The sequence below is a fragment of the Eublepharis macularius genome, chromosome 18, assembly GCF_028583425.1.
Source record: "Eublepharis macularius isolate TG4126 chromosome 18, MPM_Emac_v1.0, whole genome shotgun sequence".
Classification (NCBI taxonomy): domain Eukaryota; kingdom Metazoa; phylum Chordata; class Lepidosauria; order Squamata; family Eublepharidae; genus Eublepharis; species Eublepharis macularius.
This window is the reverse complement of record NC_072807.1, coordinates 13369700-13386619: the sequence shown is the minus strand read 5'-3', so window position 1 is coordinate 13386619 and position 16920 is coordinate 13369700. Positions and strand designations below refer to the sequence as shown.

General features: G+C 47.5%; 1 protein-coding gene across 2 annotated transcripts in view; it reads left to right on the top strand.

Annotated features, from left to right (window-relative positions):
• Positions 1–15469, top strand: part of ADAMTS7 (ADAM metallopeptidase with thrombospondin type 1 motif 7) — a 71268-nt gene extending 55799 nt beyond the window's left edge. For both annotated transcript variants that reach the window (XM_055002816.1, XM_055002815.1), the window contains 2 exons: positions 15–174; positions 10603–15469. In XM_055002816.1, coding sequence (XP_054858791.1) covers positions 15–174; positions 10603–10766 — 324 coding nt within the window. In that variant the 3' untranslated portion in view covers positions 10767–15469. The remainder of the gene's footprint in view (positions 1–14; positions 175–10602) is intronic.
• Positions 15470–16920: the final 1451 nt, after the last annotated feature.

Here is a 16920-nt window from a genome sequence, read left to right as displayed (position 1 = left end):
TTTTCTTTTTGCAGTGCACGGCCACCTGTGGTGGGGGCATCCAGCGGAGGCAGGTGAAGTGCATGAATGTGAAGACGGGCGAGGCAGAAGAGGACAGCAGCCTGTGTGACCATGAGCAGTGGCCAGACAAGACCCAGAAGTGCAGCCTCCAAAGCTGCCAGCACAGTGAGTCAGGTGAGTAGCACAGCCTGTGGCACGTAACGGAGTCCCTTGGGTGAGTCATTGAGAGATCTTTTTGTAATACTAAGAGCATAGGCTGTAGAGAAACGGGTTGCTGAGTTTTGGATTCATTCACAGATTTAAAATAGTAAAGAGTCCAGTAGCACCTTTAAGACTAACCAACTTTATTGTAGTATAAGCTTTCGAGAACCACAGCTCTCTTCGTCAGATGCAACTTTATTGTCGCATAAGCTTTCGAGAACCACAGCTCTCTTCGTCAGATGCAACTTTATTGTCGCATAAGCTTTCGAGAACCACAGCTCTCTTCGTCAGATGCAACTTTATTGTCGCATAAGCTTTTGAGAACCACAGCTTTCTGTGGTTCTGATGGTTACATCTGACAAAGAGAGCTGTGGTTCTCGAAAGCTTATGCTACAATAAATTTGGTTAGTCTTAAAGGTGCTAAAGGACTCTTTACTATTTTGCAACTACAGACTAACCCGGCCAACTCCTCTGGATCTATTCAGAGATTTATATACATAATTTGATACACAATTGCTCTATCCATTATTCTCGATCTTAGTGCAGTGTTTCTTTTGTTTCTGCTGCTTTGGGGAGGCAGAGCAGGAAGCTTTGTTTGGTACATTTCCACTCCTGTACTCATCACTAGCACACAACCCTGTTGTGGTGTTGGGGATGCATTTATAGCCCCCCTCCCCCAATTTTTAGCTTGTGGACCCACTTGAACATCTCCTCATCCCCGTCCCGGAGCCCGTCTGCTTTACCATAAATCAATGAATTCTCCAATCTCCGTTTCCTGACCGATATTTTGCCCTTGGAGTTCTGAAGCAAAGCAAACTTGGAGACATGGCGCAGTAGGGCCCGAGTCAGCCTTGGGTTGCCTGGACAGGTTGTACTCCTTGTACCGAGCTAAGCACACATGTGTTTTGGTGGGGAAAATCCGTGTTCCATGTGGTAGCCCATGCTGGCTAGGTCATTTACAGCTATTTCCTGGTGTGGGGCTTTCCAAGCAGGTGGGGTTCTGAAGTGGGGAAGGTGACTGACTCAAACGGTAGGTAGCTTTCGCGCAGAGGCATGACATCTTACCTCCAAGGACAAAGCAGCAGGGAGCTTTAAACGGGGTTGTGGGGTGGGAATGGGGGTTATGCAGAGGAGCTCTCCCCGCCTGGAATGCCTCTCTCCCCAGTGTCCCTCCCCTCCACTAATTCTAGGGCCTGTGAAAAAGATGCCTGTGTAAGAAACCAGCTGGGGAGCGTAGGTGATTAAGCAACCTGCAGATCTATTGGCTTTGTCCTCTTTCGCCAGGAAGGGTTACGTCAGTGCTTAGTTCTCGTGGCCCCTTTTTACATGCCCAGGATAATATTAATCACCACCTTACGGTGAGCTTGCAATTTTCCCTAGGCCAGTTCGGCTAGGGATCCTGAGGGTGTTTTGCCATCTTCTGGGCATGGAGCAGGGGGTCACTGTGTGCGTGCGCGCGTGTGTCAGGGGAGGTAGTTGTGGATTTCTGCATTGGGTAGGGGGTTGGACTAGATGACAGTGGAGGTCCGTTCCCATTCTATGATTCTGTGTGTGGAGGGAGCATTCTGGGGTCTTTACGAGGGTGGAGAGACGAGGCCCTTGCTGGGCAGAGTATAAATAATTGCTTGGTTGATGTGGGATGGAGCTGGAGGTCCGACAGGAGAGAGATTTTGATTTTATGCTGTTCTTGCCAAGTGTAACTTGGGGAGGGTGTGAAGCAGCAGCAGGAACCAAGCCAGAATAAAGCCCCAACTCTGCATTCCTGAGCTTAAAAAGCCAGCTTGGCTGCAGATCTGGATCAGACACACTCTTCGTGAACAGAGTGGCTTGCTAAGTGTGTCCTCGTGCAACGTTTGAACCTCCTAACAGTCTTCTTCCCATTATTCAGTGTGCATCGTGCCACCCTTTAAAAAAGCAAAATCGTGCAGACGTCAATCCACGGTGAATTTTCTGTCCAGCCTATGAATAAAACCATTTCTCATCAGGGGCCGGAAAGGTAGTAAAAATATCATCGTAGAGAATGCCAGGAAGGAGTCATAGGTTGGTGGGGAAGTGGGGGTGGGGGTAGGTGAAGCAGCTGCAGTCCGTCAGTACATAAATAGCTAAATTGGATAAAGAGCCGTGAGACATTTATCGAAGACCACAATTCAAGGATCAAAATGACCCAAATCATATGCTTTGTTTGCGTAGGGTTGCCCCCCACCTGGCAGGTCTCTTTCTGTAACTCTGGCCTGCCTGCCTGCCTCATTTTGTAATGAATTCAGTGGAACATATTAATTTTGCGTGTTTGTGAACTTATTTGTAACACGTTGGGGATATCCTGCAGCTGTACGGTTAAAAAGTAATGGAAAGAAATGCCTCCCAGGCCATTGTCTTTGAGGTCGGGAGGGAGGTGACCCATCCAGAGGAGTCAGTGGATGTATCATATCCCAGGCCGTTGGCGAATGAGCCATTAACCCTTCTGATGCTGCAAGGCCACCAGTTACCATTGCCTTAAAACAAGTCTCTTGCTGCAAAACCCCAGCCCAGAGCATTAGGAAGGGGAAAAGGTGCAGCGGACTCGGAGGAATGTAGAAGGAAGAACGGGTGAAACGGCAGGGCCGTGCTCCTGCGCAAGGCCAGCTGGAGGAACAGAGGGGGGGCAAGAATATAGCTCCATTCAGGCATCAAACTCCTCTTGTGTACTGTGTGAAACATAGGCCGTTTCTCCTAAAAATAGCGAGGAACATCTGGCAGGAAGAAGTAATCTCACTCGGTGTGGCTAATCAGAAGATTAACGAACCTCTGACGGGTTTTTTATCTTCTGGAATGTTGTGGTGGGTGTCTCGTGCTCGAGGACTCCCAGGTGCTTAGAGACAGACCCTCCCGCACAAAGAACCCCTTGGAAGGCCACGAGTGGAAGCGGGGCCTAATCTGAGGAGCCAAAGAGGAGCTCTTTGTGAAGAAAGCTGGCAAGATTCCCAAGGGCAGCAAAGGCATTCAAGACCGACGAAGATGATCACGAAAGGCCAAAGCAGGGGAAGGAGGCTGGAAGTGTTCTCGGCTTGCTCCGTGGCTGTGTTTCCTGGCTGCAAGAGCCAAGGCACTGTTCTTCCTTCAGGGATGGGTCTTTGCAATGGGCATTCTGCAAAATCCAAGCTCATTTTGCAGGGGGGAGTCTATAAGCAAGTTGAAGGGGAGGAAGGGAGTTCATTTTGTGCGTTTAAGCAAACTTCAGTAGTCTCCAGGTTCAGGGAACCCGTTTCCCTCCAGGTACACACCACCTGCCCCCCCCCCCCTTCTCCCATCTGTTTTCTTAGATCTGCAGCTTTTCCAGATACAGCTAATCGTCTTAGCCACAGAGAATCTTCTCTTATTATTATCCTTTTGGTCTCTCTGTCCAAATGCATAATGTGGGAGATCAGAGGAAGGGGGAACATAGTTGCAGCAAACTGTGGTTAACGCATGGTGCAGCGAGATCGCTGCAGCCCTGGGCGCGGTGACGTTACCCGTTGTGGATCACAAGAGCTGTTTGCATTTGGGACCAGGAATCTGTTCTGAGCGCTAAAGTGGGGCTGACCTCTCCTCCCCTCCTTCCTGCCGACTCAAGGAAGAAAGTAGCTACAGCTCAGCGGCTGCTCAGCTAGATGACCAACCTGTCATCTTTGCTTAAAATGTCCCGTGATAGAATTCCTTCTTTGTGGGCTTTTGAAGGAGGAGGCCTTCACAGCCTGGAGCTCCCGGCTTCATTGAAGGCATTAGAAGTGAGGCTGATGCTGTTTGGGGAGGGGTGCAGAGATACCGTCCTCCACTTTGGAAGTGCTACCCTGAAAAGCATTTGTGCTTGCAGCCAACCCCGTTTGGAAGGTCCAGGGCAGCTGACAGTGGCGCAGACAGATATTGCCATAAGTAAAAATCCAAGCAAATTGTCTCTTACGCAGCATCCAGAAGACTCTTGAGTCTGGCGGATGAATCTGTGAGCACTCATCCAGAAATGTCTTTTGGTGTCAATTGATGGTTAAAGTTTTGCTGCACCCACAAGAGCCCATTCTCACATGCAAATCAGCACACATGCTGCAGTCACCAAGGGATGGAAGTACATAGATGGGTGGGCGAGTCCTTGTCATTTCTGACAAGGGGACTCTCAGCTCCATTCTCTATGCCCACTTCCTGTCCTTGTTTGGATGCCCCCTCCCCCAAAAGATCTGTGGTTAAGGGCAGCCTGTGCAATACCCTATCCACGGGCCACGCCTCCCACTCCTCACTTGGCTTAGGAAGGTATTATAAACATGGAGAAAGAGCCAGCCGCTCCGGCAGGTGGGGCCAAAACATCAGAGAGCATCCCGATTAGAGGATATGCCATGTTGTGTCTATGAATGTATCTAATCTACTACTTCTTAGAGCTGAGTTCTGCTTTGCAAAAGAAAACAGACACTCCGATGGCGCTTGAATATTTTCTCCATGCGGCGAACAGCAGTTCTAGGTGAGAGTTCCCCAAAAGGGAGAAAAGAGCTGCCCCCCCTCCCCATTTTAAAAACTGGGAAATCCATGAACAGGTCTCCTCCTGGTCTAGCGCGTTACCCCCCTCAAAGAATATCAAGGGGTGCACATTAGATTTTGTTTCTGTAACCTTTTGAGAAAATGCAGCAGACTGAGGATTAAGCCTTCTGCATATTGCCCAATGATTCCTCCAAGCCTTGTGGGATTTCTGCTGATCGTTATCTGGCATGGAGCAATATAACCCTTAAGAAAATCACATTTCTAATAACATGTGTTAGGGGTGTGTGTATAACAGGGAGCTGACTTCTGCCTTCCCAGATGCCGAGAGTCCCCCTCCTGCAGTCCAGTTGAGAAATTCCATGTCACAAACTGGACTAATGACCCCCGTCCCAGAACCACAGTAAATTTAGTAGACTGTAACTTTTCTTTAAATGAGTCAATATTTCAGACCTCCGGAGTTACCCAAGATGCTTATTAGAACTCCCAAAGGAAACCTACAAACAATTTACGCATAACATTTCATTAGTTTTGAGGGTTGTCAGTCTAGCCAATAAAGCTGTAATGGTTGCAGCCACAGACCTCCCAGAATATAAGATGCTTGCCAATGATAAAGGGTCACACGGGGAGGAGGGATTCAGCGATGGGGGAGCCATTCCTTCAGCCTCCCTCTGTATTCGTAGCCTGAACAATATCAAGCATATGTTTCACAGCTACAGAGATCAGAAACCTTTAAAAAAATAGATCCAGAGAAGTTAGCCGTGTTAGTCTGTAGTAGCAAAACAGAAAAGAGTCCAGTGGCACCTTTAAGACTAACCAACTTTATTGTGGCATAAGCTTTTGAGAACCACAGCTCTCTTGGTCAGATGCATCGTCAGCTTTCGAGACCACATCTCTCTTTGTCAGATGCATCTGATGAAGAGAGCTGTGGTTCTCGAAAGCTGACGATGCATCTGACCAAGAGAGCTGTGGTTCTCAAAAGCTGACGATGCATCTGACCGAGAGAGCTGTGGTTCTCGAAAGCTGACAATGCATCTGACCAAGAGAGATGTGGTTCTCAAAAGCTGACGATGCATCTGACCAAGAGAGATGTGGTTCTCGAAAGCTGAAGATGCATCTAACCGAAAGAGCTGTGGTTCTCGAAAGCTGACGATGCATCTGACCAAGAGAGCTGTGGTTCTCGAAAGCTGACGATGCATCTGACCAAGAGAGCTGTGGTTCTCGAAAGCTGACGATGCATCTGACCAAGAGAGCTGTGGTTCTCGAAAGCTGACGATGCATCTGACTGAGAGAGCTGTGGTTCTCAAAAGCTGACGATGCATCTGACCAAGGGAGCTGTGGTTCTCGAAAGCTGAAGATGCATCTGACCGAGAGAGCTGTGGTTCTCGAAAGCTGACGATGCATCTGACCAAGAGAGCTGTGGTTCTCAAAAGCTTGTGCTACAGTAAAGTTGGTTAGTCTTAAAGCTGGAGATTCTCCAAGAGCTGCATTTTGCACAAATATTATTGCCATATTCTCCACTTACTACAGTGGTAGCTACAGGAGTCTACCAATCTTGGTGAAGGAACGGCAGGGGACGGGTCTCTCCAACTCCTTTCCTTCCTGTTTTTTCCTGCTCAAAATCACTTCCCCCAAAGGCGCTTTCCTTCTTGGAGTCTGGCAAGAGAGGATTTGGGTAGGACACGCAGCTTGCAGGAGGAGGGGTAAGCATCCCTTTGTGTGCCCCACTTCAGCCTCCTGCCTTATAAAACCCAAGTATTGGCTAGTTTGGCTGATTCTCCTAAGGCCAACATGAACTTCCCTTTCTTGAGAGATGCTTTGTGGTTGGTTAGGTGCTGCTGGGTCAGCCACCGATTTTGGCTCAAGCAAACAAGAGAACAGATTCTGCCCAGCCACCTGCTGCTCACTGGAAATCCATTTATTCCATTGTCAAGTTATTTGTCTGGCACCGGCAGCTATGCCCACGCCAGCAAATTCACATTCCCACATGCCTGCCAAGCTGCTGGGCCTATTTGTCCATTTTGTGGTGCGTTTCGCAGAATGATGGCAGCAGAATCTTGGGTGGACAGTAGCAATCTCCCTAGAGTTATCTTGCTCAGGTTTTCAGTGGCCTCCGTATCTGGAAGGCAGAGAGGAAGGAGTCCCCCTCATCCTTCAACGCAGGACAAGATCCTGGTATGTAGGAGTGAATGCAGCAGCCTCGGGGTCTGGCCACCTGCCTTTCCGTGTGCTCTGGGAATGGCTGCTCTCGGGAGTCCTCAACCAGCATAGACAGCAAGAGGGCCTTGAATTTGCAACACCTGGTTGAAATCATTTGGGCTGAATCATGCTTTTCCATCTCGGAGAGCCACACCTGAGAAACTGGGGGGATTCCCTCCTGAGAGGCTGCTCAAGCGCCTCCAAAGAGTTCCCAGTCTCTTTCTGAAAGGTGAGATGTTTCGCCATTTTGTTAGCTGAGCCCATACGTTGGGTCAGAAAAAACCTGGTTGCTTTCTTTACTGTCAGAGGGGTTGCGCTTGGGCTGCAGAGATGTCCAAGCAGCAGAGTTAGGGTGGGTACAGGTCATTTGTGGCCTGAAGGGTGTAGATGGGTCGCTGTCCAATTTCTGAGGCCTCTGAGTGGCTTGCCAGCAGTGCCCGTTTCCAGTATCCTACTTGGAACCCTCCAAAGCGGGCAGATACTCTGCTGTGTTCTGCTGTCCCGTCCTGCTGCTCTTTGTGGCTCTCTGTACTTGGGTGGTTAAAGTTTTTCAGGTGCACTGGCCCACTAGCAGTTGCTGCAGGCTTATAGCCCAAAGCCGAGGGCTGGGAGAAAGGCGCCCCTGGGCTGAATATGGATGCGCAACGCCCAGTCCGTGGTTTGCCTAATTCGGGTTGGTGGGTGGCTGAGCACAAATGCATGATGAGATACTGAGAACTGTTGGGATGAGACTGCGAACTCTGAGCCCCAAAGAAAGCAGAAGGTAGGAATTGGGCACCTGGCCAAGAATTCGGTTTCTGCCAGTCCTCCTTTAAGGAGGAGCCTCTGCTTCTGGGTTCTTCTCTTGCGCTGCGGCTTCTTTCCCAAGAGAGGCCTGGGAAACCCAGTACAAGCTCAGGAAGAAGCAGCAGGCAGTCGTTCTCCTGAGCAGACGTCCAGTTACCGAAGGAGGGGGCGGGAGATGACTTTACCTGCTTCTGAGCCTAAAATTAACGGCCTGAGCCTGCCCTTGAGTTTGATATGAGCGAGGGGGCTGCCTTTCCATTACAAAATTTTCCCTGGAAAGCCAGAGGGAGGGTTTGTGCATCTGCAGATGGTTTTCCTTTTTACGGCGTATCCTTCCTACCTGCCCCCCCACATCTGTCTGACCAAGAGCAGAACCACAAGTGACAAAAGGCACAGGTTGGACACTTGCCAGCTTCCCTCAAGTTTTGGCGGGAAATGTAGGCCGCTTGGCGGAATGTTGGACAAGTGACAGTTGAAAAGTCCATTGGACAGCAGTCGGAGAGCCGAGCTGCGAGACCAGGACGCCTACATTTCCCATCAAAACTTGAGGGAAGCTGACAAGTGTCCGACCTGTGCCTTTTGTCACTTGTGGTTCTGCTCCAAGACACTGTTTGGACTGTCAAGATGAGACCTGGAGGAGCTCATTGCCAGCAGGGAGGCTGAGAGTTCCAGGCCTTTAGATGTTTCCCCCTTTGATCCTGCTGAGAAATCCAGAGTAGAGCAGCACTGTATGCTGTGGATCTCTCTACCAAAATCACCGCCCAACCCTACTCTTTACTGCTGTCCTGAGGACTAGAAGCCTGAAATCTGATATTCTTTGGGTACTGCGGTCTCTGGGACATTCCAAATCCTTTGTTTGCGTGATCAGCCTATAGGCATGTAGAATGCACAACAGATCTGAGAATCTCAAAAACAAGGCGAGGAGCTATGCCTGGAGGGTGGCTGGGAAGAGTACTAATAATCTGTCGGCAGGATAGGAGCCCCTTTATCCAATCTCTTCAGTGAGCTGACCCCCCCCCCCACACACACACACATAACCCAATGAAAGAACAACCTGTTAGAGACCCAACAGGGGCAATTCTCTGAGAAGCTTAACAACCCAAAGTAAAGTGGGGGAGGAGGCTCCCTGGGAGTCTTTCAATAGGAAGATTAGAAACAGGCCGTAGTTAAAGCAACTGGGGTCAGTTGTGACTACATTGCCAAGGAATGAGGATGAGGTAGTCTGTAAGGGAGGGGGAGGTCTTGGCTTCCCTCATCCAGTAAACAGACCCTTACTCTTCCCCCCCCAACCCCACCCCTTCCCCAATTCCTAGGCTTGCGTGGTCACCTTTGTACATGATTCAGAGATGGCCAAGCATGGTGGGGGCAAAAGTGATGTGCTTTGTAGGGGGGCGGGGTGAGGTTGAAACTGAGGCACCAACCATGACCTCAGCATGGGTGTTCAGTCAGCATCGTAATGGGAGACATTGCTATGATTCTCTAATTCATCTCCGTGGTGTGGCTGCTCATGACCCCTTACTTTTAGCCAGCCTAACATTGCTTCTTAATGTACCTTTTCACATGGAGAGATGTGAGATGAACTGTGTGTGGTCATGTAGCCACAGACATGGCAGCAGTAGGCAGGCAACCTTCCCCCTGAACCCAGCTCTGGGGCCATATGGAAAGGAGTTTGTTAATTCCAGTTTGTTAATTAGAACTATATCTCCTACAGCATTCATCTCTTGGGGAACATGTGCTTTGATCCACCTGTATGCAAAATGTAAGCCCTGCTGTATTTGTAGCCCCCAGGGGAAATCTGCTATGTATTTTTTGGCAACCCTTTCCCACATGAAAGTCTTCCTACATGAGACATGAGGATGCTCAAGTGTAGGGAGATGCAATGTTACCCATGAAGTATAGTTTTAAAAGACAGAGCCGGCAGAGATCTGCTCCTCAGAGAGTTTGTTAATTTCATCTTCGCCTCCCTGAAGGCCCTGTCAATTTCTCCTCCCCTTGGGGAGAGGTGAAAATGAAATTAACAAACCCTCTGAGGAGCGATCTTGGCCGGCTCTGTCTTTTAAAACTATGCTTCCTGGCTAACATCTCCCTACACTTGAGTGTCCTCGTGTAAGATGTCTTGTGTAGAGAGACCGAGTCTCTCACAACTCCATCAAGAGCAGGGTTGCGATGGGAGAATGCTGCTGTTGTCTTGCATGTGGTGTGCTTGGAAGTGCATGGTAGAGCTGGGGCTGTTCATTCAGTCTTCTGCTGCCATCCCGCCTCCACGTACACACCTTGTGTGCTGTTGTCACCAAAGGGGGGAAGGATGTGGTCCTGGGGTGGCAGAAACAGAGCAGAGCTAGAGCCTTCAACAACAAAACTCAGAACTAAACTACACAAGATGAATTACACGAGGATGCTCAAGTGAAGGGAGCCGGGAAGCGTAGTTTGAATTTCACTTCTCTCTACAGAGCTGGCAAAGATTGCTCCTCAGAGGGTTTGATAATTTCCTCTTTGCCTCCCCAAAGGATCTATCTATTATTAACAAACCGTCTGAGAAGTGATCTTTGAGGGCTCTGTAGAGAGGTGAAACTAACAAACCCTCTGAGGATTGATCTTTGCTGTCTCTGTAGAGAGAGCGGTGGAATTCAAACTACGCTTCCCTACTATGCTACGCTAACATTGCATCTCCCTTAACTTGAGCGTCCTCATGTAATTTGTCTCATGTAGTTTAGCTGTGAGAGGAAAGTATAGAGAAAAGGAGGGGTGCAAAGGGAAAAGGCTGGGGTGGAGAAAGAGAAGGGTGCACAGAGAGACAAGGAGAGAGGCCATTATGAGCTTCAGAGAGAGAAACGGTGCTGTAGAGCGGAGAAGAAACAAGGCAGAGAAAGGGGAGGGGGCATGGAGGACAGGAAACATTGCAAAGAGTGTCGCCAAGTTGCCTTTGTGTTCTTGCCTCAGGCTTCGTCTGTGAGCGGGACCGTCTCTCGTTCAGCTTCTGCCAGACTCTGCTCTTCCTCGGAAGGTGTCATCTGCCAACCGTCAGCACGCAGTGCTGCCAGACCTGTCATCAATATGGCCACGGCCCCCGGGATCGTGGGAACGAACGTGCCTCCCGGAGGTGAAGGCTTTCCTCCCAACAGCTCAGCAGGGAAGACCGGGAGGGTGTCGAGGAGGCTGTTTACGTTCAGCACAGCAGGCCTTTCCCAGCCAGTCTGGGCTGACGAGCGTGTCTGCTTGCCGCAGTTCCCTCCAGTCAAGTTCTTCGTTACCAGGTGGTCTTATTAAGTTCACCAGGTGGCCTGCAAGGGTGCCAGGGGGAGGCTGCCTCCCTCCCGAACTGCGATGGAGGAACCTGCTAGGCCACTCTGTTAAACGTCCGACCAAGCAGCATTTAAAGGAAGGAGAAGCGGAAACGTCTCTGGTGCTATCCTTTTTGACATACTCAGGTTCGTGTGGTGTTGGCAGGCCAACACGAAACACTTGACTGAGAGACTTTTTAAAAAAAACAACAGTTATTTTTTATATTTTCTATACAGCAGCATCTAGCATTCTAAACTGTGTAGTTGTGTTGTTATTCATTGTCCCCATTATTGAGTTGAGAGGCCTGAAGCGGGCAATTTACTCAAGGACGTTTACAGGCTGAAGAGGAAAGGCCTCCCTGATGCCAGAGTGTGAACAACGTCCCTGTTATCACTAACTGGGGCGACCTCGAGCCACAATTCCTGGAGTGGGAGGTTTGGAATAATGGTTCTTGTCTGACTTCTCTCCCCGGTTTGGGAATTCCATGTCTGTTACCATTCGTTGTTACTTTTCAGTACAGTGGGAAATGACATGGACGCCCACTTCTGCTTTTTCCCCCGTCGCAGGGACTGTGTTTTTCTCAGCCTTCAGTTTGCCCTATACAGTTTCCACAGCAGTTCATGACAGATGCAAAATAAAACTGTTTCCAAGAAGAAGCTATGGAAGGATCTCTTTGTCAATTCTATTTTTTTTTTGTAAAGGCCACAGCTTTTAAGTGCATTAAGTTATCCTCGAAAGAAGGAGGAGCGGTGCCTTTCCCTTTCTTTTTTAAACTCACTTTTTGTAAGGCCTGGGTTCTACTCAGTTTAGCATAGATCCAGTCCAAGGAAGATGCCACTGGGATTACTGAATCACTCGCTTCTCCGTTTTTCCCCTGCTGTGCTTCATGCAAAGCTCTTGGCGAGAGGGACCCTGTGGCCTGCTTGCCACCTTCTACTCTGGCATTGCTGTTCCTGTCTTACCTTGGTTTAGGACTTTGATTAAGTCTTAATCTACTGTTCAGATAAGTGTTCACTCTCTAGAAAATCCTGATCAGATTTTAATGCAGGCAACCTCACCTCATTGTTAGTACTACATGCAGCAAGGGTGTGCTAGTGGCTGCTCCCGATGGCTACCCTATAACAGTGGAGTTGCTTTTACCTGTCTAGGTACAAAGCATTCTGTGACTCTTCTGGGATGGCCCTAGTGTGTGTCCTCCTAGAAGAGGCTGGCATCGAGTCGGAAGGGAGCTTGAACGTCAGGAAGACGGCACTACAGCATACCTGACAGATGGCCACCCAGCCTCTGCTCAAAGACCTCCAGTGAAGGAGATCCCACCAGCCTCCCAAAGCAGTCTGTTCTACTGTTCAACATCCCTTACCATTAGGAAATTTCTCCTAATATTTAGCTGCAACCTACCTCTCTTTCATTTCCTCCATTCTAGTCCCGCCCTCTGAGGCAAAAGAGAATAAACTGCTCCATCTCATCTCTCCCCTTACTCTTCTCTAAGCTAAATATGTCCAGCTCTTTCAACCTTTCCTCATAGTGCTTTGTTTCCAAACCCTTAATCTTCCTAGTTACCCTTCTCTGGATGCACTATAAATTACTGATTTCCTTCTTCAAATACGGTGCCCAGAACTGCGCCCAGCATTCCAAAGGAGGTCCGACCAGTACAGAACTGTTACTTCCCGTGATCTGTATCCCATGCTGCTGCGGCTGTTAATACAGCCCTATTTGTCCACAGAATTCCCAACATAGTACTTTATCAAAGGAGGAGATAAGGTTGCTCTGGCCTGACTAATTCTTGACAAATCCATGTTGGCTCCCAAGAGTCACAGCATTATTTTCTAGACCAGCAGCTTATTAATGTGTTCTGGATCGCCAGTAATCTGATTGGTCTGTTGATTCCAGGTCAGTTGATGATTGGCCCACCTCCAATTTTCTGCCACCTCACATGTTCTCTTAAAAAATTCAGATTAGAACCAGAGGTTCCAAATCCAAAATAACACCAGAATGCTACTGGGATATACCTTATCTGGCCTGGAGACTTGAACTTGCATGTTTCTAACTCAGCTATGCTCACTGTCATTTGTCTTGTGCCTTCTTTATTTCACTGTGCAGAGTCTCCCATTCATCTTGAGCTCCCACTTTTTGAAACTGATTTTCTAATGTCTAGGGTACATTTCTGACGTGTGTTCAGTTTTTATATCCTGTGCTGCCACAAATTCCCAGACGATACGGTCACTTCCTCACAAGGCTTCTGCCATTTTAACTTCATCAGTCAGCTCCGACCTGTTCGTCCAGATTAAGTCCAAAGAGACCAAATAGATCCCCTTGAACAAGGGCTTTTTTTCTGGGAAAAGAGGTGGTGGAACTCAGTGGTGGAACTCAAGACTGCACAATGACGTCACTTTGGGTCAGCTGGAACAAGGGCGGAGTTTTTTAAAGTTTAAATCGCCCTCGGCAAAAATGGTCACATGGCCGGTGGCCCCGCCCCCGATCTCCAAACAGAGGGGCGTTTAGATTGACAATAGATACAATAGATACAGTAGATACCAAGATTACTGAAGCCCCATTACTTCTAAGTCTTGCATTTGAGAGGTCTCTGTCTTGTCATGGGAAAACGTCTTCCAGCTGATTGTGCATTCTGCAGTGTACTGCTCCAATGCTATCACTTTTGTTTCTCCCACCTTTTGTGCTTACAACATTCAGTAATCTTGACATATACTACTACTCTCCTGCCCCTTTCTGTTGGGTCTGTTTCTTTTGAAGAAAGCATACCTTTCAATTCCTATATCTCAATCACGAATCACATCCCAGCAAATCTCACCACTACTTTTCCTTCAGGTATTTGAGTTTCCGGTTCATCCTCTTTGTTTCCCATATTTAATGCATTAGGATAAAGAGATCAGAAACTGCAAGCATTGCATGCTACTTGCTTCCCTATGTCCCTGCAAATAACCTAGTATCTCCCTCACTGTCTTGCTCTGTCTTTGGTCATATACGTTCTTTATCCTTATACTTAGCCAGGGCTTTTTTTCTGGGAAAAGAGATGGTGGAACTCTCAAGTGGCAAGCCGCTTTGGGATTTGGATACTTAAATGCTTCAGTATGCTCCTTAGAGATTTGGGAATCTTTATGGAGCACATCGAAGCACAAAGCAGCACTTTTCTTGCCATCCTGTCAGCTGAAAAAAGCTGCCAGCTTTGAAAGCAGCAACACTTTGCTTGTGGCAAGAAGTGTTGCTGCTTTCAAATGCCCCACTGCTTTTTTCAGCTGAGGGGAGGGGGGGTCTCTCCTCCCTCTCCCTCAGCTGAAAAAGCTGACAGCATTTTAAAACTGCCTTTTTTCAGCTGATGGGAGCAGAATCCCCCTCCTGTCAGCTGAAAAAAGCTGCCGGCTTTGAAAGCATCTGCACGGGGAGGAAACAGGATCAGGGGGGCGAGGCCACCAGACAGGTGATTACTTTCAAGAGGTGCCAGAACTCCGTTCCACTGCGTTTCCCCTGGAAAAAAGCCCTGTACTTGGCTAACTGCTTTGCTCTGGTCTTTTTTCTCTCTCCCGCACAGGACTTAATTTAAAACTCCATTGATTAGGTTTGCAAGGCTCTTAGCAAACACGCTCTTCCCAGCCCTCATGAGGTGCAGGCCATCTTTTGCCAGAAGTCACTCATCCTGATAGCATAGTCCAAGAAACCAAACTCTATCTGCATGCCAAAGTCCAGTGATGCAGCTTTTAAGGTCAAGCCATATATGATCTGAAAAGGGGAACACCTGGAAGAGGCTCACAGTCCTTTGCAGTCGGGACCACAGCCTGGTCGGTAAGCTTTCCAGAGCAAAGTTTCTCTTGGTGTGAACCCCAAGTAGCCCAATAAAATCTGGAGGGGTAGCTTTAACTGCTGATTGGGTATGCAATGGCAGCTAGCTGAACAGTAGAATTTAAACTCTTAGGGGGAATCTCTTGCTAAAGTAACACATTTAATTTCTTGGGGGGGGTAAAATTTTCTTTATTTAAACTATAAACCATAACATAACTATAAACAACAATACACACACACACACACTTGTTTATGTATTGTTGGTGTGTCTTCTGTTTAGAATGTTGTGTTTTTTCTTATTCTCTATGTTTATTGTTTATAGTTATTATGTTATGGTTTATTATGTTACGGTATAATTTTTTTTTAAACCCTAAATTACACAACAGGTTGAGTTCCAATTTTCTCTGCAACAAATATGTATCATTTCTAGAGTCTCACTTATTCTAGGTTAATCATAAAAGCCCTCTTTTTTCTATTGTTCATGTTTCTTAATCCATAAATCCAGATATCATCAAATCCTTGTTATCCATTTCATGTAAAAAGCCTATAAACGGTTTCAATTCAGTCAAGAAGTTAACTAATGTCCTTTCTCTAATTAATGAAGTAAGTTTTGCCATTGATGCAAACTCCAAAAATTTTATCCACCGTTCCTCCACTGTAGGCAATGTTGGAGTTTTCCACTTTTGTGCATAAAGTACTCTTGCTGCCGTAATAAAGTAAAGAAACAAAATTCCAAAGCGTTTTTCCAACTGGCTGTCCATTATTCCCAACAGTCTCTGGTTTCAACTGAATTTTAATCTTCAAATTCTTCTGAATCGATGATTATATCTGCAACCAAAAACTCTTTGCTTTCTTACATGTCCACCACATATGAAAAAATGTCCCTTCTTGTTTAGCACATTTCCAAGATACATTTGGGGCACCCTTATACATTCTAGCCAATTTTTCAGGGGTCATATACCAACGATGCATCATTTTGTAAAAAAATTATTTAATAATAGAGCTCTAGTAACACATTTAATTTCAATGGTCAAAGAGCAAATGATCGTTGTACGTGTCCTTGAATTTAGTCATGCATGGAAGCAACAATCTGACAAGAGGACCACATCCACTGATGCCTTGATGTAAGAGAGCATCCTTAGCCAAGTTCACAATTACAGCTGTCGCTGGGACATTTTATTCTTCTTGCTTCAGGCAAGGGCTAGATTGCCGGTACTACCTATTGCACCCAGACAGCTGGTACAAGGCAAGAAATGTCAGATTATGTCTCCTCCCCTTTTGTCTCAAATGTCACTCTGGTTTTTCATATATGCAGCATGATTTGATTGGTAAAGAGCTGTCTGATCTTGTACTGCACTCACCCGTAACGCAACCCTTCCTTCGAGCCAGCACTCAGCCCCATGACTGTTTTTATCTCTCAAACATCTGGCAAACAGAAAGTCTTTGAGCATATGCAGAACATATTCCCACACACCAGGCCCCCAAAACATTTTGCAGAACAGAGACAAGAACTGGCAAGTCAGCAAAAGACGGGATTTGTATTTGCAATAAGTTAACCAATGGCATCTCTCCAAGGACTCTGGAAAATGCCTTCCCTGTTGGGGTGTACCTGTGTGCACGGTATCCAGCTTGGTAGAATTTAATCTGAAAAGCAGCATGCCTGAAAGAATCAACATGTCCATCCTTAGACATGTAACCATTTCCAGTGGTCTTGCCAATGAGCTTAGAGGTCTTGATGCAACTGAAATGATAAGTCACCTGCTGTGTAAGTGAATTCCCGAGCCCCAGGGTCAAACTGGAGATAGGCAGTAAATTTACACCAAAGGATGGTTCACAGTGCAACAGCTGCATAGAAGAAACCCTGGCCGAAAAAGCAGAGAAGAGCTGGCTAGCTGCAGAGCTGGAACACGAGACTTACTGCAAAAGCTCTTACTTGGCGTCTGGAGGCATCCTTGGAGGCTGGACGGCTCCACCCACCAGGACTAAGAGGGAATTTAGTTTCACATCTTTGAGGATATTTAGTTCACATTTCTGCCCCCAAACCCAAACCAATATTTGCACATTAAACAACAAAGAAATTACACAAGCCTCCCTCCCCCCTAAACTGGTAGAGTACAGGTTCCACCTTGAAGGGCAGAAGCGGCGGCCTTTTCCAGTTAACCCTGGGCACAATCTGATTTG